At 41.2% G+C, this 24,515-nt stretch overlaps 1 protein-coding gene across 1 annotated transcript in view; it reads left to right on the top strand.

Annotated features, from left to right (window-relative positions):
• The window catches only part of ACSL4 (acyl-CoA synthetase long chain family member 4), a 327,102-nt gene that overhangs the window by 145,601 nt on the left and 156,986 nt on the right, over nt 1-24,515 (top strand). The window contains exons 2-4 of the mRNA XM_085606507.1: nt 3,018-3,075; nt 6,339-6,871; nt 18,486-18,663. Coding sequence (XP_085462633.1) covers nt 6,521-6,871; nt 18,486-18,663 — 529 coding nt within the window. The 5' untranslated portion in view covers nt 3,018-3,075; nt 6,339-6,520. The remainder of the gene's footprint in view (nt 1-3,017; nt 3,076-6,338; nt 6,872-18,485; nt 18,664-24,515) is intronic.

Here is a 24,515-nt window from a genome sequence, read left to right as displayed (position 1 = left end):
TGCAAACTGTGGTGATGGTGACCACTTCCCTTGATGAACGTCATTAATGTGGCGATCAAGATGTAATTGCTGCACTACTCTTATTAAATTGTCTGCAGGTACTAGAACGCTGATATGAGGTTGCAGTTAAAGACCTACCCCATGCTTGATTTCAGAACTCCCTAATCCATAGGTCTTTCTGAGTGCATTTGAACCCATATATGTGGTTTTTTGGGACTTCCTCAACCAGTCTATTAATCTGACACGTCTAACAAGACTCAGATCATCTGCGAAACCAATAGTGATCCTACCCAAAGAGCAGAAAGTTTAACTATTTACAAGGTGTCAGGTCATGGATGAGGAAGCAGCAACTCCACATTAATGAGAACAAAACAGAAATCTTATCCCAATTTCATTTGTTCCCAATCCAAGAATCTGTCTGGTCACCTAAACTGGAGGTAAGAAACCCCCACCCACGTAATGTGTTAAAAAAAAAAAATACCTTTGAGTCCAGCTTGGCTCTCAATTTTGTCGAGCCAAATTAACTCCGTTGTTAACTTTGTGCTTTCTCTACCCACCTACTCTTAAGAGGAGTAAATTTCTTTTCTCCCATTCTCATGGGAGAAAGGTCTTGTCTACCATTCTCAAAGTCCAGCTTCTAGATTTTTTTTGTCCCGATTGCACTATTATAATTCTGTCGAATTTTATCTTCTTAAAGTCCATTAGAAAGTCCTAACTGGCCCAGAATGCAGCAGCTAGTATGATTAGGTCCTTAGATGGTTTTAGCATGCATCTCTCACCGTCTCAGATCTGCACAGGTGAACAGTAAAGCAGAGAATCCTCCTCGAGGCTCTGTGTGGTACGTAGTACTGTAGGACATCATGTACAAATCTCTTGTTACAAGCCAAAACGAGCATTGAGATCAGAATCTGTTCTGTTATTGCCAGTCCCTGATTCTGGCATATTGCTCTTGCTGGCAGAACCTTCTCAATAGCCACCGCAAAGCATTGGAAGTCCCTGCCTTTTCCCCTCTTTCTTTACATGTATTCCGACTGGCGTTTACGAAGATATTAACAATCTGGCCATTCTCTTCTTTTATGAGTATTTAAACTTGTTTATTGTGTGACTATTCCTAGAATCGATTACTAGGGCCAAGGCATCGTCAGGTGTAAGTATGCTTTATGAATACCTGCAGGTAAGGTTGAGACATCCTGAGAGAGGGGCTCGGGAAAGCTAGCTCTTATTTGTAAATAACGAAGTATTTTTTATTTGTCAGAAGATTAAAAAAATATATATCTCAAACATGAAATACCTAGCAATGTGGAATTGAATATTTTACAGTAACTGCAGTCTTTTGGATGAGTCATGGTTTGGTTTCGGCAAGTCTTGAACATCTTTTGCTGGATCGTTTAGACTTTGTTTTTGTGGTTAATTAATGGTTCTGATTTCATTTACGGTTGGTAAAGGGCTCTAGTGTGTAATCGAATAGTCCTTTTTTTAATTACCAGCATTTTATGCCTTTATTACTGATTTGCAGCCCCCGTGAGCCACTACAGGCACAAGCTTCTCCCTATTAAATCCTGGTAACAAAATAATGTGTAACTGCTTTAAAAATTTTAATTGATCATTGGGGAAAATCGAATGTTTTTTAAATTTTTTAAATTATTTATTTTATTCCCCCATTGATTTGCATATTTTTAAAGGGGGAATGCTTTTGTGTGCTCGAGAGGTTGTGTATAGCAAGGTGCTTTGAACCCACCTGTCGCTTACCATTTGTTGGCTTCATTGTCACTCTTATTTGCTACCTCCTAATTGGCCAGCGCGTGCCGGCTTCGCTTTTTTTTTTTTTTTTTTTTTTTTTTGTGTGTGGAGCATGGACTTGTTGCTTTCTCTTAAGTACTGTCCTTTTGCTTCTTGCATTGATGTTTATTTTTTATGTCTTACTCTTTCATCCGTGTAATTTCTGCTTGGCTGTTTTACTTCTCTCCTCCCCCGTCACCCCACTCAACCCCCTGTTGTCGGTGTTGCTTCTTCCCTCTTCCACCTCCATTGTCCATGTTGTGTTTTCCCTCTCCCCACTAGGCCGCCTTCTCAACTTCCTCTCGCATCCCCCATGTCTTGTTGTACAGAGGCCTGGTCCTGCCACCAACACATTCTACATTCGGGTTGTTTATCCTACGGAATGTATATTATTTAAATTTTCCAGCGTGTTTTTAGCTTTTTTTTTTTTTTATACCTGTTGCAATACCTCGGTTTCATTTGATTTCCTGATGTCTTTGTTGTCCCCCACCCGCCATAAGAAATTAAAAGTGCTATGATGCGGTTGCTCTGTTCGTGTCATAGCGCTTTTTTCTACCTTTTAGCCACACTGCACACCAGCCACCTTGCTCTACAACATGGCGGAAAGACATTGGCAAAGCCAATAACTCTCTCATAGGCGAGACCTATTCGCTTTGTCAGTGCTCGTTCATGCTAGAATATGTGGCATGTGCTAAGGTCTCAGTACTTAAATAGTGTTAGAAGAGCCTGTCAGTTCTGTGGCTTCTCTTCCCCTTTGTAGGTCTGCTACATTTAGATCCTCGCAGTCCCAGACCACTTGTTTTCAGTGAAAGCCATATCCAGTGCTGGCGCGGAACTGCTCAGAAGAATGTGCAATAATAGTGTTTGATCGTGAAATGCTTATTGGAATGTTTAGCCTGTTTATTGCTAGTAACCAGAATCTTCTCGAGAATCATTGGGAGGTTTAAAAGCCGCGTCAAGAGAGGGAGTGTTAAACTACTACTGCGAAGGGACAGGAAATGGGAGGTTTGCTTCCTCTCCACAAGGGCACTTTTTCTGTTGAGTATTTCATGAACTTAACTGTTAAGACAATATCTACGTATGGAAATAAAACATTCATATGTGTTTAATGTATAGCTCATTTGGGGTCCTAAAAAAATTCAGTTCTGGGGTTCTTTTTAACAAATTAAATATTCTCATTTTCCTGTTCTGTGCTTCAGAATAGCCATTTAGAAATCTGTTTTCTCTTTTCATTGCAGATAAGTTGCCTACAGTTGTCTGTGAAGAAAACGAAGAATTGTTCCCTTCAGAAGTCCTGTATGTATTGCCTCAGAAGCTGTACTTTGCATTCTTGAGCTTTATTTTACGAGCGATGTTTCGCTGACATTTGCACGCTTTACACCTGTTGCTGTGAGCGAGCTCTGATCGCCTGTTGAGTCATTAAGGCACTCTGTCTAACATTGAAACGTAAGGTAACCACGCAGGAACGCATGTTTTATTTTGCCGGGTTAGCTTGTTCTACGTTAAAGTAATTGCAGAAAATTAGTCTTGTAAATACCCCTCCTTCCCCTGCCCGATCCCCCCCCGCCCTCCCTTACTGACGAACCGTCCTGCATAGATCGCTGGGAGACCACGTATCAGTTCTTAGGCCACTCTGTTTTGCTTGGGGGTAAATTTGCATAGAAAGCACAGAGCCTCTTGTATTCATGAAAAACGGTGTTGTGTATAATGTGCACTCATTGGGCACCTGCATCCGGTGCGCAGCGTCACCCTGACCGCATTGCAGAATACATGCTAGTGGTCTGCTGCGTGCAATGTCTGGCTGAACTTGAGGCTCATAGAAGGAAATGCATTTGGACTTTTGTAGATATTTACCACCTCTCGTGCCTCCTAGCTTGCAAAAGTGAGCCCTGTCCATGCTGCTGATAGGCTCCACTCCTCAGTCCTATCACAGCAAAGAGTAATGAAAATTAACACCTTTCACAGCAAAGGAGAGCGGGCCCCTGGAACCCCAACATTTCCTTGCGGTCTGCTCCTTTGTCAGGGGGGGGTGTACCTGGCCTGCTCTTCTGCCAGACCTTAAAAAAAAATACACACAAAAAAACTGCCTGATTGTCAACCCCCTAACCCCCCCCCCCTCCCTCGTCGCTCCCCGCTGCCTCATACACCAAAGTATACTTCTGTTTGAGGTTCATTGGAAGCCATGGACTGTTCCATCATTTAGGGTCTGAGATTCAAAGTTGCATTTTAAAATACTTAAAATAACCAGTGGACCAAGTGAGTTGGGACGGACATATCGCAAAGCGAATGATCTACCTCGCCAAGCTACCATGAAACCAATATCTAAATGCCGAAATGAACCTTCTGCAATATTTTAATTTATTTGAAAATATATTCTTGCACTTCACTATTAAGTGTATGTTTGGCAGTTTGAATGTGTACAATGGTGGTGTTTGCTCATGCACCTCATAGTGATACTACTGTGGGCAGAATAAACTTTTTTGATGGAATACTATAGATTTACTAATGCCATTTTAGAACAAAAATAACAAGTAATCTTGGTGTAGTACGTGTTGCCATCCATGCACCCCTATAGTCGCACAGTTTACCTGTTTTTAATTCCGCGTTTCTTTGATGCCGAGGTTGAGCCTTCCCTCCCAGCTTTATCTTATTGATGTTGTCCTTCCGGTTATCATTATTATTTTTAACATTTTACCAGCACGATCCCTGACATTTACATTTTCTATCTGGCAAATTGATTACACCCACATTGCTAATCTCGGTCCCGTTTAGTGATGTTTGGGCACGGTTGTGGGGAGGATAAGTACCGTATAAAAGTCAATTTACTGAACCCTATGTGCCCAACAAACTCCATTCTGGCAACTCCTAGCTGAAAATGGACCCCTTGCACCTCGCTGATGGCCAGTGTCACTAAAAGCACTTTCTTTGTATACTTTCATACACCAGAAACTTTGAGATGGCTGTCCTTGGGGATTAGTACCATCTAAACAGACAAAAAAAAAAAAAAAAAAGACACAAGCCATCGAGGTATTGTGTGGACACCACCCAAGCAGGAGCTCCCTGCTAGAGTGGTGACCACCACAGTCGAATGCCCGCCCTGCGGCGAGGAGTGAGCCCATGATGACGCATGGCACTGGAGTGGATGAGGGCTCGGTGGCCCTTTAATGGAGCGGGTTTGAAGTTATGGGTTAGCCCATATCACAGGAATACATTTGTCAAAAACTGACAATTGGACATGCGTCGCCCTAGGCTCAAGCTTTCAGTATGTCATGTCGTTTGTATAAACTGCTGCTTCATACATGTTTCAAAGCTGGCTTGTTGGAACACACACATCAGTTCACATTGCATGCGGATGTGAAGATGGCCTATCAGCACACGGCATGGAGAGGGGTGTGGACGTGGCTTTCAGTACTGTGGTTTGTCACTTTGCATGTTTATGGTTGTTGAGACACTGCTGTTCTGCATTTGTTTTCTGTTCCAGCTTAACCATTTAGTGTTTTATTTTTTTTCTTATTTTTTAAATTAACGTGGACACAAGGCCGTCTGAAATAACTGGATGGAAACGAGAGGCAATCAGGCAGCCATCTCAATGGAACACAACTGGCAGTCTGTGTTACCCTCTAGCACCTGGTGGCACTCGGTGGCTGGGGCGGCGTAGCGCCTGGACTTTTTCTTCATCAAATCACTTTCCAAGAAAAAAAACAGCAGCGTGTATTAGTCTTTCTTTTAATGTAACGCTGCATACTCTAAAGTTGAAGATACCACTAATGAAAGTGCTTAGTTTGAGTACTTTATTTTTTGTCCTCTTACTCACTATCACTCACAGCGATTTGGGCCAAATCCTGGTTCAGAATGCAAACTTTGTACATTGTCGTCTTCTCGACCGAGGGAAGGCTCCTTGGAAGTTTGCTTCTTAACATTTTTAAAAAAAATCTTCTTAATAAATGCATTGAAGGCAGATTATAATCTTCCCTTGCCGCCCTCACTCTGGCATGTCTAGCACCGCAGCAGATGCTAGGAAACGTTTGGGCAGAGCTCGGGTCTGGCCATAGAGGAATGCATCTGTTTAGGTAATGTCGGGACGAAAATACGTCGCTGATTTCTGGGAGTGATGGCCAGAGGAAGGCTCGAACCCCTGCCTCCTGAGCTAAACATCTAGCTCACACTATATTGCCCAAATGATAACTCTGCTACCAGAAAAGTAGAAGTACAGGCGATTCGCACTTGTCTAAATATTTAAAGGCAAAGCTATTAACATTTTGGCCGTTGGCCATTTTGATTGCACTAAGCTGAAGGAGGAATTTTCTAGACATTTTTGATGCTGGTGGGATGTGTAGATGGATATTGAAGTACACAAAAGCAGTAAATATTTATAAGAGTGAAAAAAAACAAGTGCGCAAAAGGGCCTGTGCGCTTGAGCGCCTCTCATGTCCAGTTATTTCAGAGTCCTTCCTGTAGACGTCAGAAGACGAATAGCTTGCACTGTACTAACCATGCCACTAACTTCTTGACTTTATTCTCTTCTTGCTTCCGGCCTGGATGCGGTCTCACCCTTTCAGATGTATACTGTTCACTTCCAAAGATTTCTCCATGTTTAGTTGTAGCGCTTGAAAGCCAAGCTTGCTCTGGTTGGCTGTAGCACTACTGCTGCTTCTGTTGCCTTCTCGACTGTGGAAAAAAGCCTTCACAACCAAAGAATACCCAGAGACCGTCACTTTTCCAAATCTCAAGCTCTGCCGCCATGACCCTAAACGCCGAATTGCATTTCTGTGTGTTGCTTCCACTCTACCTGTTGATGTATGTGTACAGTGCCATCACATTTATACCATGGTATTTTCTCACCAATGCCAAGAAGAAAATAGAAATGGCCAAACGCCTCAAAGCAAAACCTGTTTCAGACCAGCCAGGAAGTCCCTACCGGGCAGTGTCCCATTTTGAGTGCCTGGCCACCATCGACTTCCCTGAAGCGGACACCCTCGACAAGTTGTTCGACCTCGCTGTTGAGAAGCATGCAAAAAAGGATTGCCTGGGCACCAGGGAGTTGCTGTGCGAAGAAAATGAAATTCAGCCGAATGGCAAATTATTTAAAAAGGTAACATCTGATATTTGTTTTACTAAAATAATTTCTGTAAATTAATTTGGTGCACTCTGGATCATCTTGGTAACGTTTGCAACTTTCCCTCTTTTTTCCATTTAAAAAAATAAAATAAAAAATGTACATGAACATGTTATGGTAGTAAAGATAGACCAGTCACATTTCCATAGTAATCTGTATTGAGACCAAATTTCTGAAACTGTTGTAAAAGTGCTTGCAATATTGAAACTGCATAGTCTTTGGTTTTGGAATGTCCTTCGGGTCAGCCGTGCTCGTTGATGCGGGTGGTCTGCAGGGAGCCTCCATAGCACCAACCTGACACGTGCCACTCTAACTGCCTTCAAAACCCTTCCTATAATAATATTTTGAAATACATGAAACCAGTGCCGATTAAAAACAGTACACTCCTTATGTGACAAATGAATCTAGCAACCAAAATTGTATGCAGAAATTATTGAAATTAAAACCCAGACCTACCCTGAACAGGTCTGGATCTTATACATGTGCATAACAATTAGTTTCTCCAGGCAATGCTGCTGCATTAAACTGTTAGGTGTGCAGGGAATTGCTGAAAATGTTGCATGAATATAATGTTTACACCAACCGTACTCTTCATGGATCATCCATCTCGATTTTGATAAGTCATTGCATAGGGCTTGTGATCTGCGAGATGTAACACTTTATCAGAATTTCAACTAGCGTATGATGAGACTCAAAGGTATGCTCCCCTAATACCGTTTTGAAAAAAAAAATGGATACATAATACATATTACTACATATTTTGTCAAATGTGTTAAAAAGCATTAGCTCTGAAAGGACACTTGAATATTTCCGGTACTTTTTATGGTGTGCCCACTAAACCTGAGCCACTCCAGGTGTTTTGCAGGTGTGACTGCTGACCGATAATGTTGATAAAATGGTTGCAAAAAAGTCATTAAAATCTAGATGTCAAATGGTTTTTTTGGCAATTGCAATTCTGCGCAGCCTAGCTTTTACCAAAGTATGAAGCAAAAATTCTATATCCCATGTCCTTTCATTTTTCCACCCTACCCCTTCCAAAATCATTCTACATCATACAATAACTCCTTTACAGGGACCGGGTGGACAAAATGCACGCGTTTTGTAGTCGTGGGCAGTACATAGCAGAGCCAAACAGATTTTAAAGGCTCGTGCAGCCGTGTTTAGGCCGCAGCATAGATTCCAATTTAACTGCTTTAGATATATATTTGAACATCCAACTTGTTTTTTAAACGATGGACATTTTTCCATCAAATACATGATTTATAACCATAAGCTTGATTTCCTCTAACAAAAGCTTATAATTCTCAGGAAAAACTATTTTTATCCCGAAATACTACCTTATCATTCTCAGATAAATTCATGTTTGGACACGGAGCATGACTTATCATGTCCATTATGTACCCACATATACTACTGCCACACATGGATAAACGCTGCCTTTCATGCCTATGTATCACAATTGCATGCCATGGATGCACCCAGGATGCCAATGAATACCACTATGACCGGGTCAGCAGTATATCAAGGGACAAATTAAGAACCGCATGCTATAGGAGGTGTCCATATGCCAAGAATTATCATTCTGCCTGTGCAAGTATTTTGTGATCATTCTGCACCTGCCTCCCATGAATGACCCCAAACTCTCTACCACCAGTATGCCTTGGGTGGCTCCAGAAGGCTGGGAATTACTATACATAGGACCACACTAATGTGGGCTCTATCCTGCCATGGATGACACAAATGCCAAAAATTACCACCGATGCCTCATGGGTAGCCCCACAATGCTATGAATGATTTCTAACCTGCATTTTCACAGTGTAGGCAGCATCCTGCCATTGATGCCTTCACACATTATGAATTATCACCAAATATGCCATGTCTGGAGACCAGCCAGCACGTTCACCTACATTTATTTTTAATTCCAACCTAACAGCTCGGCTGTCTGAATAGCCTGTAGATACCAGCACGTATACTCCGAATTGGAATAGGCTTTGGCACCGCGCACAATCAATCAGTCCTTGTAAAGCGCAGCTTATCACCCGTGAGGGTATCCAGGTACTGGGTTGCTAGACTTAGTCGAACAGCCAGGTCTTGAGTCTCTTCCTGAAGTCAGTTAGCGAAGGTGGAGGGCGTTCCAGGACTTGGCAGCGAGGTGAGAAAAGGAATGGCCTCCACTGTGGCTCCGGTGGATGCGCGGTGAAAGGGTGAGGGAGCCAGAGCGAAGGTTTCTGGGTGGTTGGTGGAAGTTCATGCAGTGGTTAATCTATGCAGGTCCTTGGTCGTGTGGGGCTTTGTAGGCATTTGTCAGTATCTCGAATTGGCATCTTTTCTGGACTGGGAGCCAGTGGAGGTGCCTCAGGTGTGGAGTGATGTGGGTCGCCTGTGTAGAAGTCGGAGTTTTGTCTCATCTGGAGCCTTTTCACGAGTTCAGTGGCGGTTGCTGAGTACAATCGGTTGCCTTAGTCCAGCCGGCTGGTGATTTAAAGGTTGTCTGACAGTTTTTTTTTGTGCTGATGGGCAGCCATTTGCATGCAGAGTGTGTGGAAGAAGGTGGAGGAGACTGCGTTAATCTGCCTCATACTATTGGCTGTTTGCGCCGTTCCACCTCATATTGAAGTTGTTTCATTGCAGTCATTACACGTTTACTAATTTTCTCATAGTAGCATTGTATAAAGAAAGCAATCTTTTTTGGTTTGTTTTTCTTTTTTCCCTATAGCAGGATTTTGAAATTTTTGGTCTGTACTTAAAATAAAACCCAGACCTATTGGCTGCATCCATCTGTGGGCAAACCGATCTACTTCAAATGGGTACCATTACTTCCGAAGGTCTAAAACGCATTCCTGTCCAACCTCAAATTTCTTCTATATTCAAAATTCTGGGAAAACCAGTCTACCACACACTTGCTCAATCCTGGGATATGGTTTGCTAGAACCACTATTCCCATTGCTAGAGCTTTACTCCAAAATGTCTTTGCCATCCCTGTCAGCCCCTTCATTTGTATTTGTGGTCTTTATCCAGATAATTAATGTGTACATTTCTCTCCTGTTTTGTCCGTCTTTCTCCTGTTGACATCTGACCACATCTCACTCAATCCTTCCGGATTTGCAGCCAAATAGCCTCATCAAATCTGGCTCTTCCCTAAAAATTGTTTTTTTTGTCCAAGCCTGCACATTTAATGATCGCATTAATTTCTCTGTAACCTCCTATGTTAGCAATTTCATCTTAGAATACTTCATCCCCGCCCTCACATGCTCAATTTTCAATCGCTGCAATGCAGGATAATGTAACATGCTTGGAAAGATTGCCTGTATTGTAGAAGATAGTAACCTGATCACCTATATTAACATCCTTAACGAAATGTGATTAGTTCCCAGCACTCTGTCCTTGTGTCTTTTTTTCTCTCCAAACAACGTTGTTAGTAAGCTTAATTCGCCTGTACACACTATAAAGGGAGCAGAATTACCTATTCTGGAACCAACATTGGCTTCATGCTATTCACCATGAAACCTAACGCCTCTAACAAATCCACCATGACTTTGTCTGCCGAACCAGATCCCCTCTGTGTCGTTCCATTACCAAAATGTTGTAAAGATACATGATCAACGTTATCCCCTAACTCTTGACCATTCCACCACAGCACGTAACACCTTTGTAAAACTCCAAGAAATGGCAGAAAGACCAAACTGAATACTTCTAAATCCTCCCACCCCAAAGGACCGGTAAATATTTTTGATGGGACCACAGTGGACTAGTGAGTCCACTCTTATCTTGAACTGATGGTGCACAACCCAACCATTAACGTCCACAGATTAGTAATGTCTCTTCAACAAAAAAAATTGCTGATAAACCCTTCTGATTTGCCCTGCACTCATACTGTTGCTCTTTTTTTTATTTTTTTATCTTGAATTCCCTTTCTACCAACATTTTCTTGTCTATTAAATGTTAATTACTGAGAAACTTTTCCTTGTACTGGTTGTGCTGTGAAATCTGTTTTGTGCCCCCAGTACTGTATCAAGCTTCAAGGATTCTTGATTTATCTCCTTTCACCTTCTAATTAAGCAAGTCTGCCACCCAAATTTTTTAGGCTCTGATTACTGCTTCAGGATGGCTAGTTACAGCCAGGTGCAGACAACTTACACTTCTCCAGTATTGGATCTTTCATAGATTCACATGCTTGAATCTTTCCTCGTTGTCAAAGTGGCAGTCCCTTGGTACCATGGAAAGCAGTAGTGCATGTTATACATAGCAGTTAATGTTACAAAACATTCACTTCATTAGTTTATCATAATAATTTATTAAGAACAAAAGTTCAGACAATCAGGCGATAGCACCCCTTAGAACCCTCACCCCAGAGGCTTCAATCCCTCAGATTTTCTTCCGCATATGTCGTTTAATGGAAGTCTCCCCAGAACTCTGCTTATTACAGTTTTCTCAAATTTCAAGAAGAATTCACTTCAGGACGAGTGATATCGACTTCTACATGTTCTGACTCCTCAACCATGAAAGAACCACCTAAGAAAGGACTGTTCAGGCCATGTGGAACATGTGGCAAAAAAGAGGCTGCACCCAGAGGAACCCGCACAAGGAGCGCATCTACGGTCTACATCCTGACTCAAAGTAAAGGATTGTAAGTTATGTCACAATTTTTCTAAAAAAAAAAAACATTAAAGGACGAAAAGGGAAGATTACTGATTTGCCTTCAGAAACTAAAATCCAAACGACCTTTTATCTGAGGAGAACAATGATGATTCCTCAAAGACTGGAAAGAGGGATAGGTCTCATGAAAGTGTCTCCAGAGTCACTTAAAAAGGTTATGAATAATGCCCACCATGGGTCGTCGGGGCATTCAAAAAGATCAGAGGAACATCCACATCCTTGAAAAAGGAGAAACTTCCCTCCGAAAAGGTTCCATCTGAGCCTAATGCCCCTTCACTGAAGTAAACAACTGAAAAAGGCAACAAATTCCTTTCGTTGACGATTAACCCACTAAAAAAGAATACTACATCTCAATTTGAGTTCTCGTCGCTGACCGCACCATCGACTACCTCCCCATCGACGGTCACTACCACAGCATCAACCTTTGTCAGCGGCATTGCCTATGATCATCTCGCCATCGCCGATAGCATTGACAAGAACGGCGAGAATCCTCTCGACAATGGCACTTTTGACCAAGAAGATAGCAAAGAAGATCTCAATGGAAATACCGTTGATGCCGACACCGCCGCCCCATCGAAGATTATCATCCCATCGATGACGACAACACTGAAGAGAACCCAGTCGATGACGACAATTCGTTTGAAAATCTCATCGAAAACACTTTTAACACCTGTGATGCCATTATCGATAATTTCTGTAAGAGGAAAATCCGCTACAGAACCAATATTACCAGCTCATACTTCACCAAGTTAGATTTCACCTTTCTCACCTGCACATCTGTTGGATGACAAACTGGAGAATGAGGGCCCTTTTGGGGTAGCACATAGTCCCTCTGAGTTGCATGTTAATTGCCAAGAGGATGACCCAAGACGAGGACCAATAGTATGGGAAACAATATTGTGCTCCATGGTACTAGCCTGAGCAATATCATGATGAGTATTCTGGTTATGGTCAACAGGAGCAGCAGGAAGAGTCAATACGCATGTCACTGACTTTGGTTAATATTCAACACATCCCCAGGATTATTGTAAGAGGTTTCTGGATCCTAAAATAACTGCTCCTCCACCGCAAACACCAAGACCAATGCGATCACCACAAATGCATACTCCGGTCACGCGCCCACTGCATACATTAGCAGCACCAGTGACCCCATTACCCACAATGGCTAGTACATTGGCTGAACCACCAGCGAATGGCGCACCTTCCACAGATGCAGACAGGGAAGAAGGTGAAATCAGGGACACTACTTCAATTGCTAACGAATGAGATGACTATCTGGTCTAACACCATCCCTGTCTGTCACCACCAGTGGATTCCCCTTCGGACGACATGGGTAGCTTTCACAACCTTACGGAAAGGGCAGCTAAAAGATTCCAGCTCCCTCGAACAACAAAACGATCCGATTGCTTCCTCTACGCTTTCAAGGAACCCATGAAAAAATCAATCGGAGCCAACTCTATTGTGGATTTTATATGGGAGGAAGGTATCAAGACTATGAAGAATCCAGCTTCAGTATCAGCAATGCTGCGTAGACTGGATAAAAATTATCAAGCACCTGACGATTCAACGACCTGTTTAATTGGTCATACCAAAGTGGGTTCGGTTATAACACAAGCGGGCCAGCATAGCTCAAAGAATCCATTTACCCCTACAACACCACCAGCTTGAGATGAGTGTAGGCTGGTTAATATAGGGCAGCATTTCTCTACCATGGTAGCCACTGCTGTTTGAGCAGCTAACTCGCTAGTGATATTAGGATGCTACAACAGGCAGATGTGGACAGACATTGCTGCATACTTTGACTGCTTGCCAGAGGGTGCAAAGAGTGAAGCCACGAAAATTCTGCAGGAAGCGGAGAGAACTTCCGCAGAAATTATCGACTACGCAGTAGATATATAGTCAACTGGATTCAGACAACTTGGTGGTACAGCTGTCCTCCCGACTGAAGGCAACATATTTCAGGCCAGAAATACAAAGCAAGGTCCTAGATATGCCATGCGATAGTGAGGCATTATTCGGCCAGCATGTTGAGGTTACTCTCCAGACCATAAATACAGATACGGCCAAATCCTTGGGAACACTTCAAATAAGCAGACAGCCCTTTCGGGGAGCCAGGATCAGAGAATCATACTCCTACAGAGAAGGATTTAAACCATACACGCAACAGTACCAGCCCTTTCAAAGCCAGTATCTCTCAATATTCCCAGCAGCAATACAGACAGCCACCTACAGCAGCATAGAAGTAGGCACCCTCACATAAACAACCTCCCCAAGGGAGAAACACTTCCAGAAAGCAATGACCTTTCAATGGTGCCGGGTATCCCCCACAGTTTGCAATATTGACTTGAGGGAGATAATTTAAGATTCAACCCCCAATGGTCTCTCATAACAGACAGATGGGTACTGGATGTCATCACACATGGGCATACATTGGAATTCATCCCCAAACCACCAAATACCCCCCGCCCTCCAAAGGGGCACCTCCTCCCCATCCAAAACAACTTCTGCAAGAGGTATTAACTGTGCTAAGCAAAGGGTCAATAGAAGAGATTCCGAAGACCCAGAGGGGAATCTGTTTCTACTCCCGTTTCTTTCTGATCAAGGAAAAAGTCAGGAGACTTGCGCCCCATCTTAGACCTTCAGAATCTCAAGTAATTAAGAAAACAATCCTTTCACATGGTCACCCTGCAAAATATCCTAAATCTTCTCAATCATTTTGATCACATGATCGCACTAGATCTTCCAGAATGCGTACTTCCATGTTCCAATTCACCCAAAGCATTGCAAAATCCTACAATTCAAGGTAACCTGCACCTGCTACCAATTGAAGGTTCTCCCTTTCGGGCTGAAATCGACACCTTGCATCTTTACTAAATGTCTGGCTTCGGTGGCTACTCACTTGAGGCAAAAGGGGGCGCAGGTATTCCCATACCTCAACGACTGGTTGACCAAGGCAGCCACGTCTTGCCAAGCAACAAGAGATAAATCAACCTGTTTCACACTCCAAGATCTGTGCCTTACGGTCAACAAGCGGAAATCCTATCTCCCACCATCAACAACCTTGACTTTCTTGGGAGCGGCTCTAGATAAGAACCAGGGCAAGGCATTCACCTCATAAGAAAGACAGATAAGGAATCGACAACTAGCACAAACATTAAGCAGAAAAGTCCGTTTCAGTCAGACTGTACAAATCACTCCTCGGTATGATATAATTTTGCATCCCACTAATTCCAGATTGCCACCATCACATGCGACCATTACAAGAGGAGTAAGACGAACCATGGTTATAGATTAAAGGGTCCTTCAATGACATTCTGATTTATCCAACCATGGTAAAATCCATGAAATGGTGGGCACAGAGTGTAAACCTGTCTTGGAGGCTAACATTCCTTACACAGATCTGTGACTTCATAATAACAACCGACACGTCCTTGGAGGGATGGTGTTCTCATTTGCAGGATTTGACAACCAGTGGGAAGTGGAATCACCAGCAGAAGAAAATGCACATACACTTTCTGGAACTCCGAGCCATAGCAGTGGACCTAATCTCTTTCCTTCACAAAATAGTAGTCATCAGTGCTAATTTGCACAGACAACACCACCAGCATGCATTATAAATTATATTATAAAGAAACTGGGAGGCACAGCATAGCATACCAGATTGCACCCTTCTCACTAGCTTCCTGCCTCCTAGAGAAACCTGTGATTGCTGTCAGGGTAGGGAGGACAAGCAAATTGTGGAAAAGATTGTACTTGGCCAGTTTGCAGAGCAATAGTAGGATTGACCTCTGGACACCATTGGCCGATGATGTCCAGTGCAGTGATTCGGCTCAAGTCCCTGCCTGCCTGTGGTCCTATGAATGGGGTTTGGTGGGTCTTGGACTCTACAAACAACTCCTGAATTTCCTTATTTCCCTTAACAAATCCCTTATCCTAATACCATTCTGTTGTTGCTGCTGTAAGTGGCCAGTAATAGCAATTATTTGTAGTTTTAGCGTAAGTGGCTTGCCATAAAACCACTTTGTCTTGCTGAACCTTTCCAGGTCAACTCAAAACTGCTTACATAAAGCCAATTCCACAAAAATCTAGTCTTGTTCTGAACTCTTGCAACTATGACCGGAATCTTATTGTTGCCCTTTATTTTAGGCATGCTTATCAAAACTGTTTTTTAAATCACATATCCCTGTTGATTTGAAGAACATACATCACCCTCAGACTATTGAACTAGATTCTCTCCTGCCCATGGAACTAAAACCACATTATTACCTACATTGGATCATATTGGATCTACTGTATACTCAAATGAAGTAGCAGTAATCGTACTTATCGGCCTTCGAAATTATGCATCTCCCTATGCTCCCACAGAGACCTAGGAATTAAGAGTTGTCCAGAAATGGATTGCCTATTGCCTCACTGACAGATCTCCAATTCTCTCACATTCTCTCTTCTACCAGACCATTCAGAAACTAGGGCTGCTGCAACCCTACTCAGCCAAAGTGAGATACCTAGAGGTGATTACATAGTCTCATGCCTACACATTTGAGCACCCCTGTTAATACTTAAACAAATTGCAGATAATGCAGAAAGCTGCTGCCAGACAGCTTTTCAAAGTATTGTTGAATATTTGTTTCACATCAGGCATCAGGCACTTAAACTAGGTACCCTTGGCTAGACCAATCACCATCAAATCAATGTTCATTGCTTATCCAGCATTCCATACGAATGGACCACTCTTCCTTTAACAGAAACCCCAAAACCACAAACAACCATTATGTTCTAGGCTGACTCCTTGTTTTTTGATTAATAGAATCTTCAAAATGTTGCATCCTGATGGAAGCTCCTCATGTTAAACAATGCATTTTGGAACTCGATCACTGCAAGAATAAGAATCCACATTCACCTTGAATTCAGGACAGTATTAAAAAATCTGGCTTTTCTATTTCATCAAAAGATGCAAATTACTAAACCTATAAATTGGAAAGTAAGGTATGAGCAAATATGTATTCTAACATTCTCCGGAACACCTCTCAAACATGTGCATGCATATCATCCGATATACTTCTAACTGTACACTTCAAAGAGGGCCTGGGACCCAGATACAGGTTGGAGCACTTTGAGAAGCCTTCATCCCCCTAAAAAGGAAACAAACTCAGCAATAAAATACACATATCCGTTTCAGCAAAAGAGGTTAGTAACAGCAAGAGATAAAGAGTCATTCGAAACAACTTTTGAAGTCCCAGTGACCAAGAGGACTGTCTATGAGATGGTACTGAAGCTCAGAGTATATTTCAAGAAGCACGAGTAAGCTTACCTTAACAGAGCTGTTTGAGGTCTGTTTTGAATAATCCGATTGAAGAGGCCTTTCCGTGTGATGGAAGAGCATTCCAAATCTTGGGTACATTACTCAAGAATTTGCATTTCACAGTTCATTTCTTCAGTCTAGGCCGGTCTGGTTTGAACAGGTCATGGCTTCTTAGGACTTAGTTTTGTTAAAGACATGGTGCTTCGAGATATTCGTTGGTTGTGACATGGATTGTCTTGTGCGATAGATGCAGTTTAATGGGTGGGTCAGACTTTAAGGAAATTTCACCGGAGGGATGCTTAGACAGGTGTGATTATACAACTTAAGCTGTTGTGCTTGTCTAAAGGCTCTACAGACACTCTGGTCAATGCCCCACATTGGTTGGTTGCATTCATGCCACAAGAGTTCCTTAATTCGAGTAGACATTGCTCCCTTATCTGGATACAGAAGAATGCCAATACAACTACTTATATTCTTTGATCAGCTTGAGTGTTGACTTTTCAAAACCTTGCTACAGGTGTTTACAATGTACTCCATTTAGGAACATGACCTGTCTGCCAAATACATTAAATGAAGTATGACTGCAGCTAGAAGTCTCGTTAGCCAGAAGTGTTTTGTGAGAGACAGGGTTCCTAATCGCTCACACACTAAGACGCAAGACTTGAGACTGGTTCTTCTTGGTAAATGATACATCCTTAAGGATATCCAAGCATCCATATATTTCCTTCCACTACTCTAACTAATAGCCTTCCTCCAAACAGGAGGTTGCTTGTATGATTTCTGGTTTCTATGGCATTATCCATGCATTCCACCAGAGTCATGGCAACCTCCTAAGTGCTATTCACTGGAAAGATATTTGCAGACATCTACATGGCAAGAACATTACCGGTGTATCATACTTTTCAAAGAACGACTACTTGGACACCGAGACTAGGGTGGGTGTTGTGCACAGGCACCTGTTTTAATAAGGGGAGGCTCATTCACGGCTTCCTTAATTTCTTTTTGTAGTTATTGATCTGTGATTCATTTGAATCTGACGGAGTGCTGGAAAGGTTATCTGCCTGTGTCTCCCTTGGCTGCAGTGCAGACTCAGACAATGATGTAGATCGGTTGTAAACACTATTTCGAATAAATGTATTTATTGTTGTGTGTAATTTTTAATCTGCATTCCCTGCCAGAAGACAGAATAAGTCAAATCATGGAGATGTATCAAAGCTGCTAACTCTGATGGGTTGCAATTATAGGTAGGTAAACAGTTTCTTCCCTATCTGTCAGGTCTTTTATTTGGCCCTGGTTGAGCCCATGCACCACAAGTGGCCTCCAGCTGAACACCACTCCAATTTTGGATGCAAGGTCATGTGGAAGATACTATTAAGCAGGTGTGTTGATCTGGTGAATTGCCGGAGGTTTGATATTTGTTAACCTAAACCTCCCACCATGTAAATCATTTCAGTGGTAAATATTTAATAGAAATGCACTCCCACATGTAGTTAAATTTAACTTTTGACTTTTTCGTAATATTGTCTCTTCATTTACAGTAAGCCAGTATTTGTAAATAAGTCAGATTTGCAGCTTCCTTATGTTAGTTGATTATCAGTTTCATGTATTTTTAATACTCTACCTCTTCAACAGTTGATCCTTGGAGACTACAAATGGCAGAGCTATGAAGACGTAAATGCCCGGGTGAATCATTTTGGAAGTGGCCTGGTTGCACTAGGACTGAGACCAAAGAGTACGATTGCAATTTTTTGTGAAACAAGGGCGGAGTGGATGATTGCAGCACAAGCCTGCTTCAAGTACAACTTTCCTCGTACGTACAAACGTTTATTTTTTCATACTGGAACTTTCCCACCAATTGGTCTTTAGAAATATTTAAATATAAAAATATTTACTCCTGTAAGATGGCTTACTGAGATGATGTGCTTCTGGCATCTACAATGATCTGAAGATCCGTCTGAGGTTGGGAAGTTCACTACTATTAAAATTAGGCAATGGTAACACCTGTCACTTACAATAGACAGAAATGGGTGATGTGCAGTATGAAGAAGTATATAAAAACAAGTTGGGTTTCCGTGTATATGCATGCACACTCCCCAATCGGCAACCAGTGCAACATTATTAAAGAAGACTATCATTTTTGGTGAATACAGTTTGACATTAGGATGTAGGTTCCACTGTAATGGACATGCCACTCTCTAATAAGACATACCCATGATTAACACCCAGCAGACCCAGTAAGGCTGATCTTACTGTTACTGGTCAGATCCAACGGAAGTAAATCAGTTAGTCTAACTTAAATATATTTTGCTGAGAATTTGCACTCAATCCTCCATGTAGGACTGTATACCATCACCAGTAGAACCTCTGCTGTAGCTCTGAAAGCGTACATTATAAACGTACCAAGCTCATACCCATTTCCTTATACAATGTTGAGTAAAGATCTCTCAAATTTGCACTCCTTAGATCTCACTTACAGACCAGCTTAGCTGTCTGTTGTAGACCTCTTGGCACAACTACATTTAAATATATACATATAGTGGTCTTTGGGTCCGCCCCTTGGTCTTGATTGGGTGGCTGTATTGTCTTTCTCATTTTTTTTTGTCCTGCCTCTGGAGTATTTGTTCTTTACTGTGTTATGATTGGATCAGTTGTCTTTCCACTGCCTGCATTTGGGTAACTGCATTTCTTTTTCTCTCAACACTTCAGGAGAGTGTTTTTATTTTCTCGTGGTGTCCCTTGTGTGCTGCTTTCCCTCTTCAGATACCTTTAAATTGGACCTGGAACTCAAATGAACAACAATATCAAGACTTGAGACCTGATGCAATTGAATCAAGCTAATGTGTCCTAACAATTCAGGCATAGTGAGAGGCCTAGTATTGCAAAGATTACTAGGACTGCAATCTGCACTGCTGGTGAATTCTTTCTAACATTTATTACAAAGTTTCAAAACATAATAATTCTCATGAATGATACAGCATTCTATTCAGTATATTTCAATATTCATCGTTTTATATATCTTGCATAAATAAACTTATTCACATATTTGCATATATCTAGATCAAAACAATAGTGATGTCATAAAACACCCAATGCATTTTGGGACATTCTGTCCCTTCGTCAGGGGTATGCTGTGAAGAAAAGGAGAACATTTCAGAATCTGCGCTTTATGGGATCGGTTAATCACAATAAATCGTTGTGATAAATACGTGTGTTTTGTGCTCCCCTCACCAAAGTGGTCAATGTGTTCAATGATTTACGGTACCTTGTAAATTGGATATCAGTACTCTGAAGTTCTCAAAATTCAACCACTAAGAGAAGAAACACTGAAGTGAGAAATAATGTGTGACTCTACAATGTTCTGACAAATCTCCAACCACTTTGATTCCCTACTCGTACCTTGTCATTAAATATGCTGTTGAAGTGTTGTCTTCCCTGTTATCTTGTCAGACAACCCGAAGAAACGAAAAAAACTCACTAATAGTTCTCCATGGTGATGAAACTGGCAGTACTGTTCCGTTTTTGAATTATAGCTCACCTTAATGTAGAATGCACAAGGAATGGCGGTTTGCCAAGTAGCCTGTGATTGTGGAGACTAAATGCGAGTAAAATAACCAACGGCCATCGTAGACGGTCTAAAAACCTAAAACGAAAATAGTTCCATATTACCTGATGTAAACGGTAATTCCCAATAGAGATAGTTGGCCTGGATTGTTTAAGAGCGTATAGGCTTACCGTGTCAATGGTCAAGTAGACTGCGTTTGCATCCGGGTTTCGCTATCAAACCACGAATACGTTTCCTGGTTTTAACGTATACTTGTTGACGTATTAGGTCAACCTTGAAGGACTGTAGTCTCTATTGGCACCATCATGATAGCCAACACTAAAAGTGGACTAATAATGGCGATCGAGTGGCGAATACGCTACCTGGTTGTCACCGTTTAAGTGTGGTACCATGGTGTCACTGCGGATAGATTCTCAATGTCAAAACTGCTCATAAATGTCCTAGTTTGCCAGGGAACGTCTTAATCAAACCGAAACGGACTGTTTGTTCTTTCATTATAAAAAGAAGAATCTACTATTAGATCAAACCTATTTTATGCTGTCGTGATAACCATTGATGATGAGCGTTGTGTGTAGTTTAAAAGATAATAATGTGAAAAAAAAAATTGTATTCATTGCTGTAAATACAAACCTGTATCTAAAATAGGTCTCATTGTACTGCCAAATAATTAAACAATAACTGGTCAATCTTGCGTGTTGACATACACAGTTATAACATATGATTAATGTGATACAGAAACATTACTGTTCAGTCATTGTTCTATCTGTGACTTACACATTCATAATACTATGTTATTGTACACGAAAGAAATTGTTCAAAATATGGTTACACTGATTTGTTTATGTAAGTGAAACTCGTTCTATGCATCAGGTACTGGTGTGGATCTAAGTGGATTGTTACATTGATATGTATCTTTAAAGTGTCAGGGTCCCTGAGTGGAAATTCAGATTGTGTATATTCATATTTCTAAAGAAAACAAGATATCTCAAGTTTGTCGTTAAGCCCTCGTGGGGTCAAGGTCTGCAATCTTTTTATCCAGAACACCTCTTTGTAGTAGGTACTTTGAATTATCTCGATCTGGAAATTTTTGTACTTCTTCAATGATTTGGAATTTAAGTTGAGCGATTTGATGACGTGCTTCATCCCAATGTACTGCTAAACTTGAAGAGGTGCTTTTAGTGCGTATTTTACTTTTGTGCTCTGTTAATCGGATTTTCATTTTTCTCTCAGTTTTTCCGACATACAGCAATCTGCATGGACATTTGATGGTGTAAATTACGTTTTCGGAATTATATGTCGTGCTGCTTGAGATTTTGATTTTGTGACCCGTTCGTGGGTGTAATAAAGTGTCTCCTGTAATTGCGTTGTTGCAATGAATGCAATTCCAACATGTGTGTGTTCCATTGATCTTGGTTGAGGATTCTGGAGTTGTTGGTGGTTTCTTTTTTCTGGATAGCATCTCTTTCAGATTCTGTGCTCTTGTGTATGCAAACAGTGGTTTTTCCAGGAATAGTCCTTTGAAATCTGTCTCCGATTCAAGTAAAGCCCATCATTTGTGTATGATCTTTATTATAGTCATGGATGCGGTGGAATATTTAGACACAAACTGTGCGGGTGCTGTTTTTTTTAGGAAACTTCTTTAGTAGGTCATCGCGCGATCGACTTTTGACTTTGTTTAATTGCTCTCTGAGCAAATTTTCCAGAATCCTCAACCAAAATCAATGGAACACACAAATTTTGGAATTGCATTCATTGCAACAACGCAATCACAGGAGACACTTTATTACACCCACGAACGGGTCACAAAATCAAAATCTCAAGCAGCACGACATGTAATTCCGAAAACGTAATTTACACCATCAAATGTCCATGCGGATTGCTGTATGTCGGAAAAACTGAGAAAAAAATGAAAATCCGATTAACAGAGCACAAAAGTAAAATACGCACTAAAAGCACCGCTTCAAGTTTAGCAGTACATTGGGATGAAGCACGTCATCAAATCGCTCAACTTAAATTCCAAATCATTGAAGTACAAAAATTTCCAGATCGAGATAATTCAAAGTACCTACTACAAAGAGGTGTTCTGGATAAAAAGATTGCAGACCCTGACCCCACGTGGGCTTAACCACAAACTTGAGATGTCTTGTTTATTTAGCAATATCAATATACACAATCTGAATTTCCACTCGGGGACCCTGACACTTTAAAGATGCATATCAATGTAACAATCCACTTGGATCCACACCAGTACCTGATGCATAGAACGAGTTTCACTTACATAAACAAATCAGTGTAACCATATTTTGAACAATTTCTTTTGTGTACAATAACATAGTATTATGAATGTGTAAGTCACAGATAGAACAATGACTGTACAGTAATGTTTCTGTATCACATTAATCATATGTTATAACTGTGTATGTCAACACGCAAGATTGACCAGTTATTGTTTTATTATTTGGCAGTACAATGAGACCTATTTTAGATGCATGTTTGTATTTACAGCAATGAATACAACATTTTTTTCACATTATTCACTTGTAAACTACACACAACGCTCCTCATCAATGGGTATCACGACAGCATAAAATAGGTTTGATCTAATAGATTCTTCTTTTTATAATGAAAGAACAAACAGTCCTTTTCTGTTTGATTAAGACGTTCCCTGGCAAACTAGGACATTTATGAGCAGTTTTGACATCGAGAATCTATCCGCAGTGACACCATGGTATCACACTTAAACGGTGACAACCAGGTAGCGTATTCGCCACTCGATCGCCATTATTAGTCCACTTTTAGTGTTGGCTATCATGATGACGCCAATAGAGACTACAGTCCTTCTTCAATGTTGACCTAATGCGTTAACACGTATACGTTAAAACCGGGAAACGCATTCGTGGTTTGATAGCGAAACCCGGATGCAAACGCCAGCTACTTGACCATTGACACGGTAAGCCTATACGCTCTTAAACAATCCAGGCCAACTATCTCTATTGGGAATTACCGTTTACATCCGGTAATCTGGAACTATTTTCGTTTTATGTTTTTTATACCGTCTACGATGGCCGTTCGTTATTTTTCTCGCATTTAGTCTCCACAATCACAGGCTACTTGGCAAAGCGCCATTCCTTGTGAATTCTACATTAAGGTGAGCTATAATTCAAAAACGGAACGACAGTACTGCCCGTTTCATCATCATGGAGAACTATTAGTGAGTTTTTTTCGTTTCTTCGGGTTGTCTGACAAGAGAACAGGGAAGACAACACTTCAACAGCATATTTAATGACAAGGTACGAGTAGGGAATCAAAGTGGTTGGAGATTTGTCAGAACATTGTAGAGTCACACATTATTTCTCACTTCAGTGTTTCTTCTCTTAGTGGTTGAATTTTGAGAACTTCAGAGTACTGATATCCAATTTACAAGGTACCGTAAATCATTGAACACATTGACCACTTTGGTGAGGGGAGCACAAAACACACGTATTTATCACAACGATTTATTGTGATTAACCGATCCCATAAAGCGCAGATTCTGAATTTTTCTCCTTTTCTTCACAGCATACCCCTGACGAAGGGACAGAATGTCCCGAAATGCATTGGGTGTTTTATGACCACTATTGCTTTGATCTAGATATATGCAAATATGTGAATACGTTTGTTTATGCAAGATATATAAAACGATGAATATTGAAATATACTGAACAGAATGCTGTATCATTCATGAGAATTATTATGTTTTGAAACTTTGTAATAAATGTTAGAAAGAATTCACCAGCAGTGCAGATTGCAGTCCTAGTAATCTTTGCAATACTAGGCCTCTCACTAGGTCAATTTCACATGCCCCGCAAGCATATTGCAACGCTGCACGCATACCAAAAAACTTTGCTTACATTCTCATAAATTTGAGTGCGTACACCACCAATCCTTACTAACAATTCAGGCAGCCAGGTTAAAAAACCTTTTAGGTCAGCAAAACACGAGAAACCTAAAGCCTTTGTATCCGAATGAACCCCTTGAGCAGAATGAAGATTTTTAATCTACTCTGTACAGAAAGAAAACTGACTCTGGATGGAGTAAACACTATTTACAACATTAGCACT

Source organism: Triturus cristatus, chromosome 5_2 (assembly GCF_964204655.1).
Source record: "Triturus cristatus chromosome 5_2, aTriCri1.1, whole genome shotgun sequence".
In the NCBI taxonomy this organism is placed as follows: domain Eukaryota; kingdom Metazoa; phylum Chordata; class Amphibia; order Caudata; family Salamandridae; genus Triturus; species Triturus cristatus.
The sequence above is the reverse complement of the archived record's forward strand: the minus strand, read 5'-3'. Positions and strand labels throughout refer to the sequence as shown.